The sequence below is a fragment of the Zea mays genome, chromosome 3 (assembly GCF_902167145.1).
Source record: "Zea mays cultivar B73 chromosome 3, Zm-B73-REFERENCE-NAM-5.0, whole genome shotgun sequence".
Classification (NCBI taxonomy): domain Eukaryota; kingdom Viridiplantae; phylum Streptophyta; class Magnoliopsida; order Poales; family Poaceae; genus Zea; species Zea mays.
Genome location: NC_050098.1, coordinates 62891946 through 62906230, shown reverse-complemented (window position 1 = coordinate 62906230; position 14285 = coordinate 62891946). Strand labels below are relative to the sequence as shown.

The 14285-nt window shown below is 45.6% G+C and overlaps 1 protein-coding gene across 1 annotated transcript in view; it reads left to right on the top strand.

The window, feature by feature from the left end:
* Positions 1 to 9904, top strand: part of LOC118476795 (uncharacterized) — a gene marked incomplete at its 5' end in the record, with an annotated part of 182055 nt that extends 172151 nt beyond the window's left edge. Inside the window, 2 exons of the mRNA XM_035966569.1 lie at positions 9229 to 9425; positions 9613 to 9904. Coding sequence (XP_035822462.1) covers positions 9229 to 9425; positions 9613 to 9904 — 489 coding nt within the window. The remainder of the gene's footprint in view (positions 1 to 9228; positions 9426 to 9612) is intronic.
* Positions 9905 to 14285: the final 4381 nt, after the last annotated feature.

The window sequence follows — 14285 nt, the reverse complement described above, 5'->3', positions numbered from 1 at the left end:
AGCAGAATGACAGCCAAGGTTCTTCATTCTCAGATAGGCAGAAATGTGCTAACATATGTTGATGATATCATAGTAAAAAGCACGAAGCAAGAAAATCACAATACTGATCTGCAAGAAACATTTGCTAATTTCAGGCAAGCTGGCCTGAAATTAAATCCAGAAAAATGTGTCTTTGGAGTGAAGAAGGGTACGTTCCTTGGATGTCTAGTTTCAACGAAGGGGATTGAAGCTAACCCAAGCAAGATCGAAGCTATCCTTCGGATGGAGCCGCCAAGCACAAAGAAGGGGCCCAACGGCTGACAGGAAGACTGACATCATTGAATAGATTTATATCTAGATCAGCAGAAAGAAACTTGCCATTCTTTGAAATACTAAAGTCAGCCGAAGTTTTTCAATGGGGCCCAGCTCAACAGAAATCCTTCGAAGAGCTAAAGCAATACTTGATTGATCTAACAACATTAACTCCACCTGCGCTAGGGGCTCCATTACTATTGTATGTGGCAGCTTCGCACTCTACAGTGAGTGCGGCGCTTGTACAGGAGAAGCTTGAAGGACAAATTAAAAAGCAAGCCCCAGTATACTTTGTCTCTGAAGTTCTAAGTTTATCAAAGAAAAACTATACAGAACTGGAGAAGGTGTTGTATGCTGTCTTAATGGCCTCCAGGAAGCTTCGACATTATTTTCAAGCATACCACAAAATCGTTCCTTCATCACAGCCTCTGAAGGATATTATGAGGAACATAGAAGCTACTGGAAGAATTGGAAAGTGGGCTGCAGAGCTTAATGAATTCAGTATTGACTATGTGCATAGATCCTCAATCCAGTCCCAGGCGTGAGCAGACTTCATCGCTGACTGGACGCCAGGGGCTCAGGAAGAAGAAGCAAATAAAGATGCCGAAGCTTAGACAGTGTTCTGCGACGGTTCTTGGGGAACCTTCGGTGCAGGTGCGGCTGCTGTCCTAGTTGCACCTTCTAAAGTCAGAACATGATATGCAACAAGGCTTGATTTCAGCTATACAAATTATATTGCTGAATATGAAGCTTTACTTTTGGGGCTTCGAAAGTTAAAGGCAATGGGGATAAGAAGGGCAGTCCTTAAAACCGACTCTCAAGTTATTTCTGGTCATGTTGACAAGAGTTGCAAGGCAAGAGATCCGAAGCTTGAGAAATACCTGGACACAGTTCAAAGGCTTGAAGCTTCTTTCGAAGGATTTTCTGTTAAGAATATTCCATGAGGAGAAAATGAGCATTTTGATCTGCTAGCCAAGTCAGCCGCACAGGGGCTTCCTCTACCTTCGGAAGTATTTTTTGAAACAATAAGAGCACCTTCGGTGGAACTTCTCGAAAGAGCAGTGCTCACAATATCTCCTGTCCATAGTGAAGATTGGAGGACTGAGATTATATCTTTCCTCCAAGGTAACTGTCTCTCGGATGATGAGGTTTATAACAAAAGAATGGAAGCAAGAACAAGACCATATGTCATAATAGAAGGTGAGTTATATAAACATGGAGTTTGTTCCCCCACTTCTCAAGTGCTTATCCAGAACCGAAGGTATAGAAGTGATGAAGGAGATACATGCAGGATTGTGTGGATCCCATATTGGGTCCAGACCTCTTCTGGGAAAGGTTTTCCGACAAGGATTCTATTGGCCGAAGGCAGCTTCAGACGTAGCAGATTTGGTTCAAAAGTGCGAAAATTGCCAAAAATATGCAAGAGATCAGAAGCAACCTTCGTCATTGACTCAGCTGATACAACCAACCTGGCTATTGCAAAGATGGGTCCTGGATCTACTAGGTCCACTTCCACCAGCGCAGGGCAACTTGAGATATGTCGTGGTGGCGGTAGAATATTTTTCTAAGTGGATCGAAGCAAAGCCTTTGGCTACAATAACTTCGGCTACAGTCCAAAAATTCTTCTGGCAGAATATAGGTTGTCGCTTTGGTGTGTCGAAGGCTATAACTGTAGATAATGGAACGCAGTTTGATGCCAAAACTTTCAAAGATTTCTGCGATCAGATCGGCACAAAAATTCATTTTGCATCAGTCAGGCACCCAGAATCAAACGGACTAGTTGAAAGGGCAAATGGTATTATAATTACGAGAATAATGAAGTTAATCTTCAATCAGCCCAGAGGAAAGTGGCCAGATGAGTTGGTTAAAGTGGTGTGGAGCCACAATACATCTATATCAAGGTCAACAGGCTTTACACCATTCAAGTTATTGTTTGGTGACGAAGCTATAACCCCTGAAGAGGCTAATGCGGGGTCGATTAGAACAGTAGCTTTGGTAGAAGACGAAGCTAATTATTCTGTGGCAAAGGATACTATAGAAGGGACCATACTTCAGGCTGTGGAAAATTATCAACAAATATCAAGCCAAAACAATAAAATGGTGTGATAGAAAAGTTCGGTTGAAAGACATTAAGCCTGGACATTTGGTGCTTCAGAGAGTAGCCAACCCTAAGACAGTAGGCAAGCTTCAGCTGAAGTGGGAAGGACCCTTTCTGGTAGTATCTTCGTCAAGACCCGGTTCTTACAGATTAAAGGACATGGACGGCAACAACATTCCTAGATCTTGGAATGCGGATGAGCTTCGACGGTATTATGTATAAATTGATGTAATCTTTTACATTTTTCCTATGGCACCCTTTTCCTTTCCAAAGGGGGAGAAACGTCTTTAATGGGGCCATAGTTTGTAATTTTTCCTTTCTTATTCAGCTCTACGAGAGCAAAATCCCCCAAAATATGTAAATATAAAATCTGAGCATGCACCATCGAGTGCAGATAAAAGGAAAAAACAGGGAGAAGCTTGAAAGTCGTCCCTAATGGGATGCAGAGCACGACGAAGCTACAAAAAGCCATTCCTAAGGGAGCGCAGCGTAAGTTTTCTGCTCAAAAGTCGATCCTGAGGGAATGCGAGCCAAATACCGCCGAAATATAAGGCGAAGCGCGAAAAGTCAACGCGAATACCGCCAAAGTACAAGGCGAAGAAGTTCAAAAGACGTTCCTAAGGGGATGCAGAACTTACACCAAAAAATAAGCGGTGCAGCCGAAAAATAAACGGCAAAGATACTTCAGTCATTCCTAAGAGAATGAAGGTTATGGATGTGGCTTCGTATGTGTGTTTTTGGGCATTCATTGACACGATACATTACATCATACATTTCATTCATAAACATTCATTTAGACATACATAGGATCATCATCATCATATCATACAGATACAAACAGTTGCTTCGGCTCTAAGAATACGGCTTCGGAAGCAGATTTATGCTTCGTTGTGTACGAAAAGAAGGGAAGGTGTTTTTCGCCTTCTGCTCAAAAAATACAAGTTTCGTCCACATCAAAGCAGTTCATACGTGGATGGAAAGATAAAAATATATTACAAGGTATGAACAAATTTACAGAGTAGTATCTGATTCTCAAATTACAATATTCTTTACAAAGGATAATACAAGAATTTTTCTAGAGTTTTTTCACAGCAAGGTTTTCGGCTTCATCATCATCTGCTAAGCTTCAGATCGTCTGCTAAGCTTCGGCTCAATGCTCCTCGGCTTCGTCATCCTGTACATATCAAAGCATTATAAGGTAAATTCAAGTTTCAAGGAAAAGGTAAGCACAAGGTATGAGTTTATTACCGGTTTAAGGTGCCTTCGAGCTTCGTCACCAGCCAAGTTTCGCCCGCCCTTTGCCCAGATTTGAGTAACGAAACTGTTTCTGATGCTTCGGGCCAGGCCGGGGATGTCATCCAAGTCTGCCGGTGACAGGCTGAAGTTTGGTCTGTTTACAATATTTCCATGTGTACAACCAGCCTTCATGAAAGTGACAGTTGTGCCTCGAGAAGCTAGCAGAGCATAAAAGTCACCATGTCCAGCTAAAACTTCATCGAGAGCATCAACTTCACCTTCGATATGATCAAATGTGCCTGGCAAGTCTTCAACTGAAGGTTTAAACTTTTCGAAGCTGGCTCCAACTAAATTAAAGACCTTCTTCAGTCGTTGAATGCACCGGGTGTCAAAGCCTAAGCATTTTTCCTGCAGATCCTTGAGTGATTTCTGTAGAGTTGAACTTTTTTCAACTTCGGCTTCGAGTTTTGTTTTGAAATCTTTCTTCTCTTGCTCAAAGCTTTTTGACTGTAGGAAAAGTTTGCTGTTCAATCTGGCGATCTCGGCTTGAGCTTCTGCCAATGAACCTTCCATCGTTTGAAGCACGAAGTCTTTCTTTTCTAGGGCAGCTTCATGATCTTTAATCTTCTTCTCTAAGCCCTCAATTATAACTTCGTTTTTCTTGTCCTCGAGGTCTTGTTGCATCCTCAAGGCTTTGCTTAGTAGTAGGCTCTGGCAAAATAACTTCCATCAGAAAATATCCTCATATCAAAACAATAAAAAGTTAAGGGAAGAATTTTACCTTAAAATTAGAATAAAACAGGCTATCGGCAATATGCTGTCGTCGGTATCTGCTGAGATCGGCTTCGAGCTTCGGAAAACTAACACTTTTCGATAAAGTGCTGACAACCTTCGCCCCAACTCGGTCCCGAAGGCATCCTAAACTCTCTTCGGCAACACCACCGAAGAGCAGCGCCCCTGGCTGATACCCGCAAGATATAGCATAGTCCCTCAGTTCTTCTTTTTCAGCCTTAGACAATTCTTGCCCAATTATGTTTTGAAAGTTGAAATCTTCTTCTTTTGAAGCATCCTCGGCAATCTCCTTCTCCTTTTCAGACATCTTCTCCCCTTCTTCAGCAGCTGCAGCAGTTTCTTCCTCAGCCATATTCAAAATCATTTCATCAATATCAGTAAGTATGTTTTCCAAATTCGTGGCTTCGGCTGCTGCTGCTTTGGAAGTAGAAGCTTCGGTTGCTGCTGATTTCGGTGCTGAGGCCGATGGCGGTGTTTCTTCAATAGCCTCAATGACAGTAATAATCCTCCGCTTGTTTGGTTCAGCGGGCTTCTCAGCAACCGAAGGCTCCTTCTTCTTCTATAAAAGCTTCATCAGTCCCGGTCCCAGCGGACTTAGCTTATTAGGTAGAGATTTAGTCATTACCTTTAAAATTTCTTCTGCGTCAGTGGCAGAAGGTGTTGAGGGAACTTCTTCTTCTAAATCAGCTTTTGGCTTCGGAGCTGTAGCCTTTCTTTTCTTCGACACGGCCACCTTCGGCTCATGACTGGATTTTTTCTTTTTTGCTAAATTCTCATCTTCTTTTATCATCCTGGCAGCTTGTCTTTGCATAACACTGACAGCCCTTTTTCGTTTTGGCCCTTCAGCATCTTTGCTTAACCTTTCGTAATCTGGGTATTCAAATTTCAAAGCGTCCATTACTCGGTTTAACCTTCGTTTCGGCTGGGTGCCGAAGGCTGCTGTCATCAGTTGATCTTCTTTTTTCGTATAATTGCCCAAGATTTCATTGCACATAACTTCAATTGTATCCAACCATTCGTGGCAGGGTACTTTGAAGTGTTTCTTGAACTTAAAATGATAAGGCAGCCGAACGAGTTCATTCTTTTTCTTCTCTCCTTTAAGCTTCGGCATACCCCATTCCTTTAACATTGGGAATACCATATTGGCTAAGTATTCCTGAACTAAATCCCTAGTACCAATGTGCTCAGACATAACTCGCAATTCGCCCACAGCATCTGGGCATGATGTCCCCGGTGTCATGCGGCACTGGGGCCTAGTTAACCCGAAGGTAAGGACCAGTGGACTCTGAACTAGCTTCTCCTTTTTCTTGTCAATTTTAACATAAAACCACTCAGTTTTCCAACCGGTTGGCCATTTGGTGCGGTAGCTAACCACCAGTGTTTTCATGTCTTTGCGGTACGCAAAATTATAATAGCCGAAATTCTTGTGCAATCCATCTTCTCTAGCCTTCGTCTGATAGTGAAGTTCGTGCACCCGGCAGAAGGCTTCGGCAAGTGGCTCCACTCCTTGGCTTCGAAGAGCCCAAATAAAGACGCTGAGCCTAACGATAGCGTTAGGAGTCAGCTGATGAAGATAAATTTCGAAATTTTCTAAAACATCTGCAATCATTCCGTGCAGAGGAAACCTCAACCCTACTTTGAAGAAACTCTTAAAAACTACCACTTCATCATTTTTCTGGTTTCGGGATGGTCTCTTCCCCGCCGAAGCGAATCAGCTTCTTCTCGGCTTCCCCGAAGTAGCCTAGCTTCGTCATCATGGGCATATTAGCTTCGGAGACAGTTGACTTCCCAAAATCCAAATGGCTAGGTTTGGATGGCATAGTGGTGTTGTAATCTATCTCTTCTTCACCAGCGTCACCCTCTTCAATATCTGCCTGCTCGGCTTCGGCAGCAGGTGCACCTTCGTTAGAAGCACCCTCTGGCACAACCAGTCCTGACTGCCTCATAACTTCGGAGATTGGGGCAGTCTCAGTAGCTTCGGTCTCCTCTCCGTCGCGTGTAATCCTAGCTGTTGAACGCACCCTGGCCATTTGATGCTGAATTTCTTGCGTTTGACGAAGTTGATTACTTTTTATGTTTGTCGAAGCTCCCTCTTGTGACGATGCTTGAATTGAGAATACAGTGAATAAGCTTCGGCTGTGGTCAAATTTTTTGGCAGCACAACAGTGCAATAGCAGTAAATGCTGTGGTAACTTCACACCTACTCGTATGTTTATATAGTACTGCAGGTGGGAAGGTAAATCGTCAAGCCGCTCGCACCCGCTGAACAGTCGCCCACACCCACTGAACGGTGGACCATAGTGCCCAAGAAGGCGAATCACCAGATCGCGCGTACCCGTCGTATGGTGGGGCCACCTTACACTCGGAATATTTAAATCGTTTCTCGACAACGAGCTCAGGGAAGGTGTTTTTTGGACCTTCAGCATTCCGAAGTCTAAGAGAATTTTTCACGGGTCGAGCTCGTTACGAAAAACGATCTGGCACCGTGAAGGGGCTACTGTTGGGGGTCTGCTTCGTCGCCGAAGGTCCCATAAGAAGAAACACCTTCGGAAGATCGACACAGAAGCAAAGCCGAAGCTACCAATCAGAGAGCTTCGTAGCGTACTTTCAGATGCACCGACTTAAAGATGAAATGATCAATCGGCCCATGATAACTTGTATTATGATTGTAATCATTTGTAAAGGGCATGAATATAATTTCTCACAGGCTGCGTCCTGTGCCTATAAATAGATGAACAGTACCCCCGTAGTATTCACGCTATCTTGTATTCTCTCGTGCGCCACATTGGATTTTTGCCTTCTGTCAAGCCGAAGGTAAAAATATAGTTAAGTATTGTCTTCATTTATTCATGATTATATAATAAAGATATATGAATGATGTTATATGATTATTCATTTTATCTTTCATGTTTCATTAACGTATACCGTGATGATGAAGGTACGTCCTTCATGACCTTCGTCCAAAGATCGTTATATCCTGAGGGAAATAATGCTTCGAAGGACGAAGGACGTTAATATTTAACATTTATGTTGTCTTATTCTTAAATAGTATTTAAGAACAAGTCTCCAACACCGTCAGACATAAATTTATTGTTCGATGGATGGCTCTGAAGCCGTCGGAAATAAGGAGGTCATCGGATGTTTCATCTTTTCCTGTTGTAACTAAAATAAGGAGGTTGTTGGATGTTTTCACTTTTCCGTAGGGTTTTTATTTGAGTCTTGTTGGTTAATCTTACTTCAGAGATGGGTCTCTACAGAAGTTCGCGTGTTTGAAAATTGGTTCGATTTTTAGGGACAAATAAATCTCTTAAGTGGTCCTCCTCTATTTAAATATAAGTTTAGAGGCGTGTTGACTTTGAAAAGGGTACGTCCACTTTTGGAATGACGTCCTTTTATGACCATCTTTTTTTTGTCTACGTACCATTTTTAATCAAAATGCTTTTCTCCTAAAATACTTTTATGACAGTGATTCTCATTTTGTCTTTCTGTATTCCTTTGGCTATTGACACACTTCCGTTCAAAGTGGCAAGTGTTGATTTTTCAACGAATCCCTTTTTCGTTCGTGTTTCTAGCAAGTAGCATTCCTTTTTTTTATGAAGAAATGTTTCTAGCATTCCCGATTTAAATTTAGCTTCCATAATAAAATGTAGAATGAAAACATGAGAAAGTTTATCCCACCGATCTTGTTCGTTTCCAAGTCATAATCAACAATGAGGTGGCACTTGGACGGGATGCACGATGACATGGAGGGTCGTACATCTTCTCTTTAGGCTAACTGCAACGGTGCCCCCTTGGCAACCTCCTCTCCTTGCATGCCGGTTGTAGCGGCACTCTATAGCCACAGCGGTGTCCCTACAGCATCCACTACGCGCCGGCCCCCTTCTCTCTCCCCAGATGTAGTGTGTCACTGTTCATCCCCTAAACATTGTGTTGTGGGTCCACGAGTAATTTTTAGTAGATAAAAAATTGATAGTTAATATAGAAAATGATATTTTATAGTTGTAGTGGGGTATAGGGGGATTATTTAGGGGAACTGCTGTGGAGATGAAAAAATAGGAGGGAAAATAGGGGAAAAAGTGATATAGGTGGAAAAATTTAGAGTTAACGGTTGCGGATAGCCTTATGGGAGGAAGACATGGGCAGCAAACAAGGGAGTGAATGCAATGCACTGCGGGTGTTTTGTTCAGTCAGCATAAATAAAGCGTGAAGGCCTCGTGTTCGACAAGGTGCTCCTAGCTCCTGAGTTTGCGGTGATGAGCCCCCCTAGACTGGATCACCGCGCCGATCGGTCGATTGGACAACATGCAACCGACGTATGGGAAATATCTGCGAATCTCCCAAGAAAAGTCAGCTCGATCCCTAGCTCAGGGCAGTCCCAGTTGTAAATCTTTTTTTACATCATATAATAATAATTGCTCGTGAGTTTGTGTTGATGAGCCCCGTAGACTCGATCACCGAGCCATCGGTCGATTGGACAACATGCAAGCGATATATGGTAAACTGATGTAGCGACGGATCTCCCAAGAAAAGTCAGCTCGTATCAATATTGAAGTTGTTGAAACCCTAACCGATGTATGCGAAACTGATATAGCGAAATATCTGCGAATCTCCCAAGAAAAGTCAATTCGTATCAATGAAGTTGTTGAAACCCTAACCTTAATGAGGGTTGGAAGTAAAAAATATATAGATAAGATAGATGGCCCAAATCCATTACACAGGGGTATTCGGGTAAATACAAGAGTGTCCAACCCTAACCCTAAACAGGAGTCTAACACCTCGCAGTCTCAACTCTATGCTGTATATACGTTGAGACTGGATCGAAACTCACTGAATACACTCAAAGGCAGCCCCTTGGTGAAGATGTTAGCGAACTGCGACATGGTCGGGACGCTGAGAACGCGAACATCACCGGCAACGACACGCTCGCGGATGAAGTGAACACTACAGTAAAACGACTCACATCCGACGACCACTTAATCGCTGACGGCTTCCTACACCACCGTCGGACGTAAGCTTATGCTCGACGACCTCTGCTGGCCCTTGGAAATAATAACTTATGTCTGACGGCTGTCAGATAAGCCATCGGACATAAGCTTACGTTCGACGGCTCGACTGACAGTTGTAGGACATAAGCCTATGTCCGACAGCTTATCTGACAGCAGTCATAAATAAGTGATTTTAACGTACGTGGCCAGGCACCACCGTTTCATTTCCATCTGCCACCGCTCGCTCTATCGCTGCTGCCGCCGCGCTGTTGCTCCGTCGCTACCGCTGTGCTACCCTCCCGCTGCCGTCAACAGCCACCACCCCAGCCCCTGGCCGGGCCACCCTGCTCGTGCCGCCGCCCCAGCGTCCACCACCGCCGTCGAGCCTCTACCAACCGTCGGCGGTCACCACCGCCGCCCCGGCACCTACCCCGACGCCGGCGGCCCTGACTCGTCCCCCGCCCCACCCACGCCGACGACCGTCCCGCCGTCAAGCCGCTAAGTGAGTATTTTTAATTTTTAGTATAATTTTGTTAATGTATATATTGTATTCTAGTTGTCTTTTTTCAGTATTAATTTTTTTGTATGTTTAATATTGTTTAGCTTGTTATGTCCGACGGCCAGAATTTGATTATGTAATAAATTTAAATTGTTTTAGTTTACTTAGTGGTGTTTAGATAATTTAAACTTTTAATTTTCGAGGGTTTTTATTATGCCATCGGAAATAAGGTTATTTTATATAATTGTCACTCGTGACAATGTTATTTCGTATATATTATATTGGGGTTCTTCTTCTCCACCGAAGGTCCTCAAAAAAAAACACCTTCGATAAAATGATATAGAAGTCTTCCCTTCTTCTCCCGAAGGTTCTCAAGACGAAGACCTTGCGTAGAGGCAACATTGCTAAATGCCGAAGCTATCATCAGCTTCGGTTCAATTAAAGCAGAAGAAGGAAAGATCCACTACAGGAAACGCATAAATTTTCGTGGGCCTGGCTATTTTCGTCGGTCGGCCCACGAAAATACATCGTTATTTTCGTCGGCCCTCGGGACCGACGAAAATGTGTCCTATTTTCGTGGGCCAGTACGTATTTTCGTCGGCCTGCCCACGAAAATAGGAACAATATTTTCGTCGGTCCCAAGGCCGACGAAAATAAGGTGTATTTTCGTCGGTCACAGCCCGGCCGACGAACATAAGTCATTTATTTTCGTCGGCCTTCTCCCGGTCGACGAAAATAAGGCATTAACTGACCACTACTGAGGCCGACGAAAATAGAGGCCCGTTAATTGTCCGCCTCGGCCTCAGCGCACCTTCTCTCTCTCGCTCGTCACTCTCTCGCTCGACCTTGCGCCACCGCCCGCCCGCCCTCCATCGCCGCGCCGCCGTTGGCGCCCGCCCGCCCGCTCTCCCTCGCCGCAACGCCGACCACGCCCGCCCGCTCTCCACGCGCTGCGCCGCCTCACGCGCCCGCCCGCCCACCATCGCCGCGTCGCCGCCCACCATCGCTGCGCCGCAGCCCACTATCGCCGCGCCCGCCCTCCCTCGCCGCAACGCCACCCGCGCCCGCCCGCTCTCCACGCGCCGCCCCGGGGCACGCGCCGCGCCGCTGCACGTGGCCCGCGCGCGCGCCCTCGCCGCTCCGCGCCGCCGCGCGCGGCTCTCCCGCGCCCCGCCCGCCCGCGAAGAAGAGAGCCCGCCGTCCGTCCATGCCGCGGCCGCCGTGCCCGCCGTCCGTCCACGTCGCCGTCGTTTCCCGCGGTGATCCTCCCCGTCTCCCTTCTTTCCCAACATATTTGATGCTCATGGCGGCCGTGGCATACCGTGCGCGCGGCCGTGGCGGTCGTGGCATGCCATGCGCGTGCCGTGGCGTGCCGGGTGCGCGGCCGTGCGCGTGCTGTGGCGGCCGTGCGCGTGCGGCGTGCCGTGCGCGTGCCGTTAATGTGAATATTATTTGTCTTTTGTTTAAGTTATTTATTATGGACGGTGATCGTTAACCGTAGCGAACCGTATGTGTCACCCGTTCGGGAACGACGAACGTCACATTGGCTTGTGAGGTTCGCCGTTCCGGAATTGTCCATGTATTTTGGACAGCCTGAGAGTGTTAGCCGATGCTTGTGATTTGTGACATGTGCCTTACGATTGACGCGGAATTTCGGTTGTGTAACCCAGTTGTTCTCCAACACACCATGTTCAGGCGTGTGCTTGGAGAGCAGCGGGGTTATGCTGCCGAAATTTCGCGGCAATCGTAGGGTACACGTCACAAATCACAAGCATCGACCTACACTCTTGGGTGGGTTTAGGGCCTTTACCTAATAGGGAGTTCACCTAAGCCACGGAGGATCGTTGATGTTCTTTGTCTTTTGTTTAGCCTTTGAAATGGACGGTGATCGGAGGGTGATGTATGACGGGTGGAGAAAGGATGGGGCACATTCGAATGAATGGATGGGTGTAACAAAGGCTTTTCTTGAGCACGCTTTCAAAGATAGAACAAGTCGTCTAGTGAAGTGTCCATGCAATCGCTGCGAGAACAAGTGGCCTCAGAAGATAGAAGAAATGGAGAAACACCTTTGCAAAAGTGGGTTTATGCCGAACTACCTTGTATGGTACCGGCATGGAGAGTCTATTAGACACGTTGACATGGAGGTGGAACTTGATGACGATCATGATAGGATGGACGACATGTTGCATGATCTTGGTAGGGATGTTGAAATGAATGCTGAGGAGCCGGGGCAGCTTCCACGCGATGCTCAGGAATTCTTCCGGCTACTCACCGCGGGAGAAGAGAGACTGCATGAGCACACTCAGATGTCAGTTCTTGGGACTCTCACAAGACTAATGGCGATAAAGTCAAAGCACAACATTTCAAACAGTGCTTACAACGACATCGTCCAACTGATGGGCGAGGTTCTCCTGGAGAATCATAAGTTGCCAAAGAATATGTACTTCGCAAAGAAGATGTTGGCTGGTCTTGGGATGACATATGAGAAGATCGACGTGTGTCCCAACAGTTGCATGCTATTCTTTGAGGAGGATGACAAGCTGGACCGTTGTAAGCATTGCGAAGCTTCTAGATATGTCGAGGTGACAAATGATGAGGGTGAATTGGTAGTTACGAAGGTTGCAGCTAAGCAACTTCATCGGTTGCCCATCATTCCTCGGCTTTCAAGGTTGTTCCTCAACAAGGAAATAGCTCTGCATATGACGTGGCCAAAGAATGGTGTACGTCTCGTCACTGATCCAGACATAATGGTGCATCCGTCGGACGGTGATGCGTGGAAGGCATTTGAAGAGTTTGATCCCGAATTTGCAAACGACCCTAGGAGTGTACGGCTTGGTCTATCGACAGACGGATTCACACCTTTCAATACCAGTGCAAGCCCTTACTCGTGTTGGCCTGTCTTCATTGTGCCATATAATCTTCCTCCTGAGTTGGTCAATAAAGAAGAGTTCATGTTCCTTGCACTAGTCATCCCAGGCCCCGAGCATCCAGGGCCAAAGCTGAATATGTTTGTTCGCCCTTTAATTGAAGAGCTGAAACAATTGCCCTGATATGTTGCTTTAATTCAAAGTATAATGTTGCGATTCTAACGTTTCATCCATTTGCAAGAAATGACTACTCGACTCGGCCCTGATATGAACTTGCCCGCTTTTCGCCGTCCCCAGGTAACACTATCTGAACACTTCAATTCCATAGAAACTCTTTTTTTATTATAAAAAATGGCTCGCAGGCACAAGGATGGGGACAGTGGCCAGGACAAGCTCCAGCGTCGCAACCATAGTGGACCGGTGTTGGGTGGACGCAGGCACCTCCAGGCACTTGGACGCCTCCACCACCTCAAGGATCGCAGCCATTTCAAGCGTGGATGGCACCGCCACCAACGGGGTGGGTGCCACCACCTTAGGGGTGGCCAGCACAACAGTACCCGTGGATGCATGCACAACCTCCTTATCACCATGGATCACATGTGACGTTCCATGTTTAGTTTTATGCAAATAGTGACCAAACATAGCCAGTATAGGTATAGGGATAACAAAACACAGCCTTATTTGAATAATTGATGAATTGCAGGGTTCAGCGTCACATGCTCAGGAGGGTGCTGTCAACGTCCACGACTTCCTCGTCCATGGTTCTGGAGGGAGTGGCCACCTTCCTGGTGGTGGAGGAGGGAGTGGCCAAAACTCCCACAGCCCACAGGAGTGATTAGTGAGTAGTGAGTTTGTTTGAAATTATGGACTTATGGTATTGAAACTATGTATGGAATATGGACTATTTATGTATATGTGAATGTGTTTTGTGAATTGTGTATTTTGCTTGTGAATTTGTATATGTGGTATTGTGAATTGTGTATTTTGCTGTCAATTAAAAGGTGCAGAAAAATCTGTTTTGTGGGGGGTATCATAAATTTTCGTCGGCCTCCAATCAGGCCGACGAAAATACTGCCCAGCTATTTTCGTCGGCCACCGAGGCCGACGTAAGGCCGACCAACTATTTTCGTCGGCCTTGGGAAAACCGACGAAAATAGGTCATTTTCGTCGGTACCGACGGAAATAGTTGATTATTTTCGTCGAACTTATTTTCGGCGGTTATTTTCGTCGGTTTAAGCTTATTTTCATGGGTTTTTGGCCCACGAAAATTTAGGTGTTTCCTGTAGTGATCAGATAAACCTTACTAATCCAGGTCGTATGTAGATAAATGTTGAGGGTCATGAATGTAATTTCACCCAGGTGCGTCCCGTGCCTATAAATAGATGAACAGTAGCACCATACTGTTCACGCTGAATTATAATCACTCTCTCACGTCTTCACCTTCAAGCAAACCGAAGGTATCAATGAAATATGAATTTCATTAATATTCATATATGTTTTATGGAATGCAAATATGA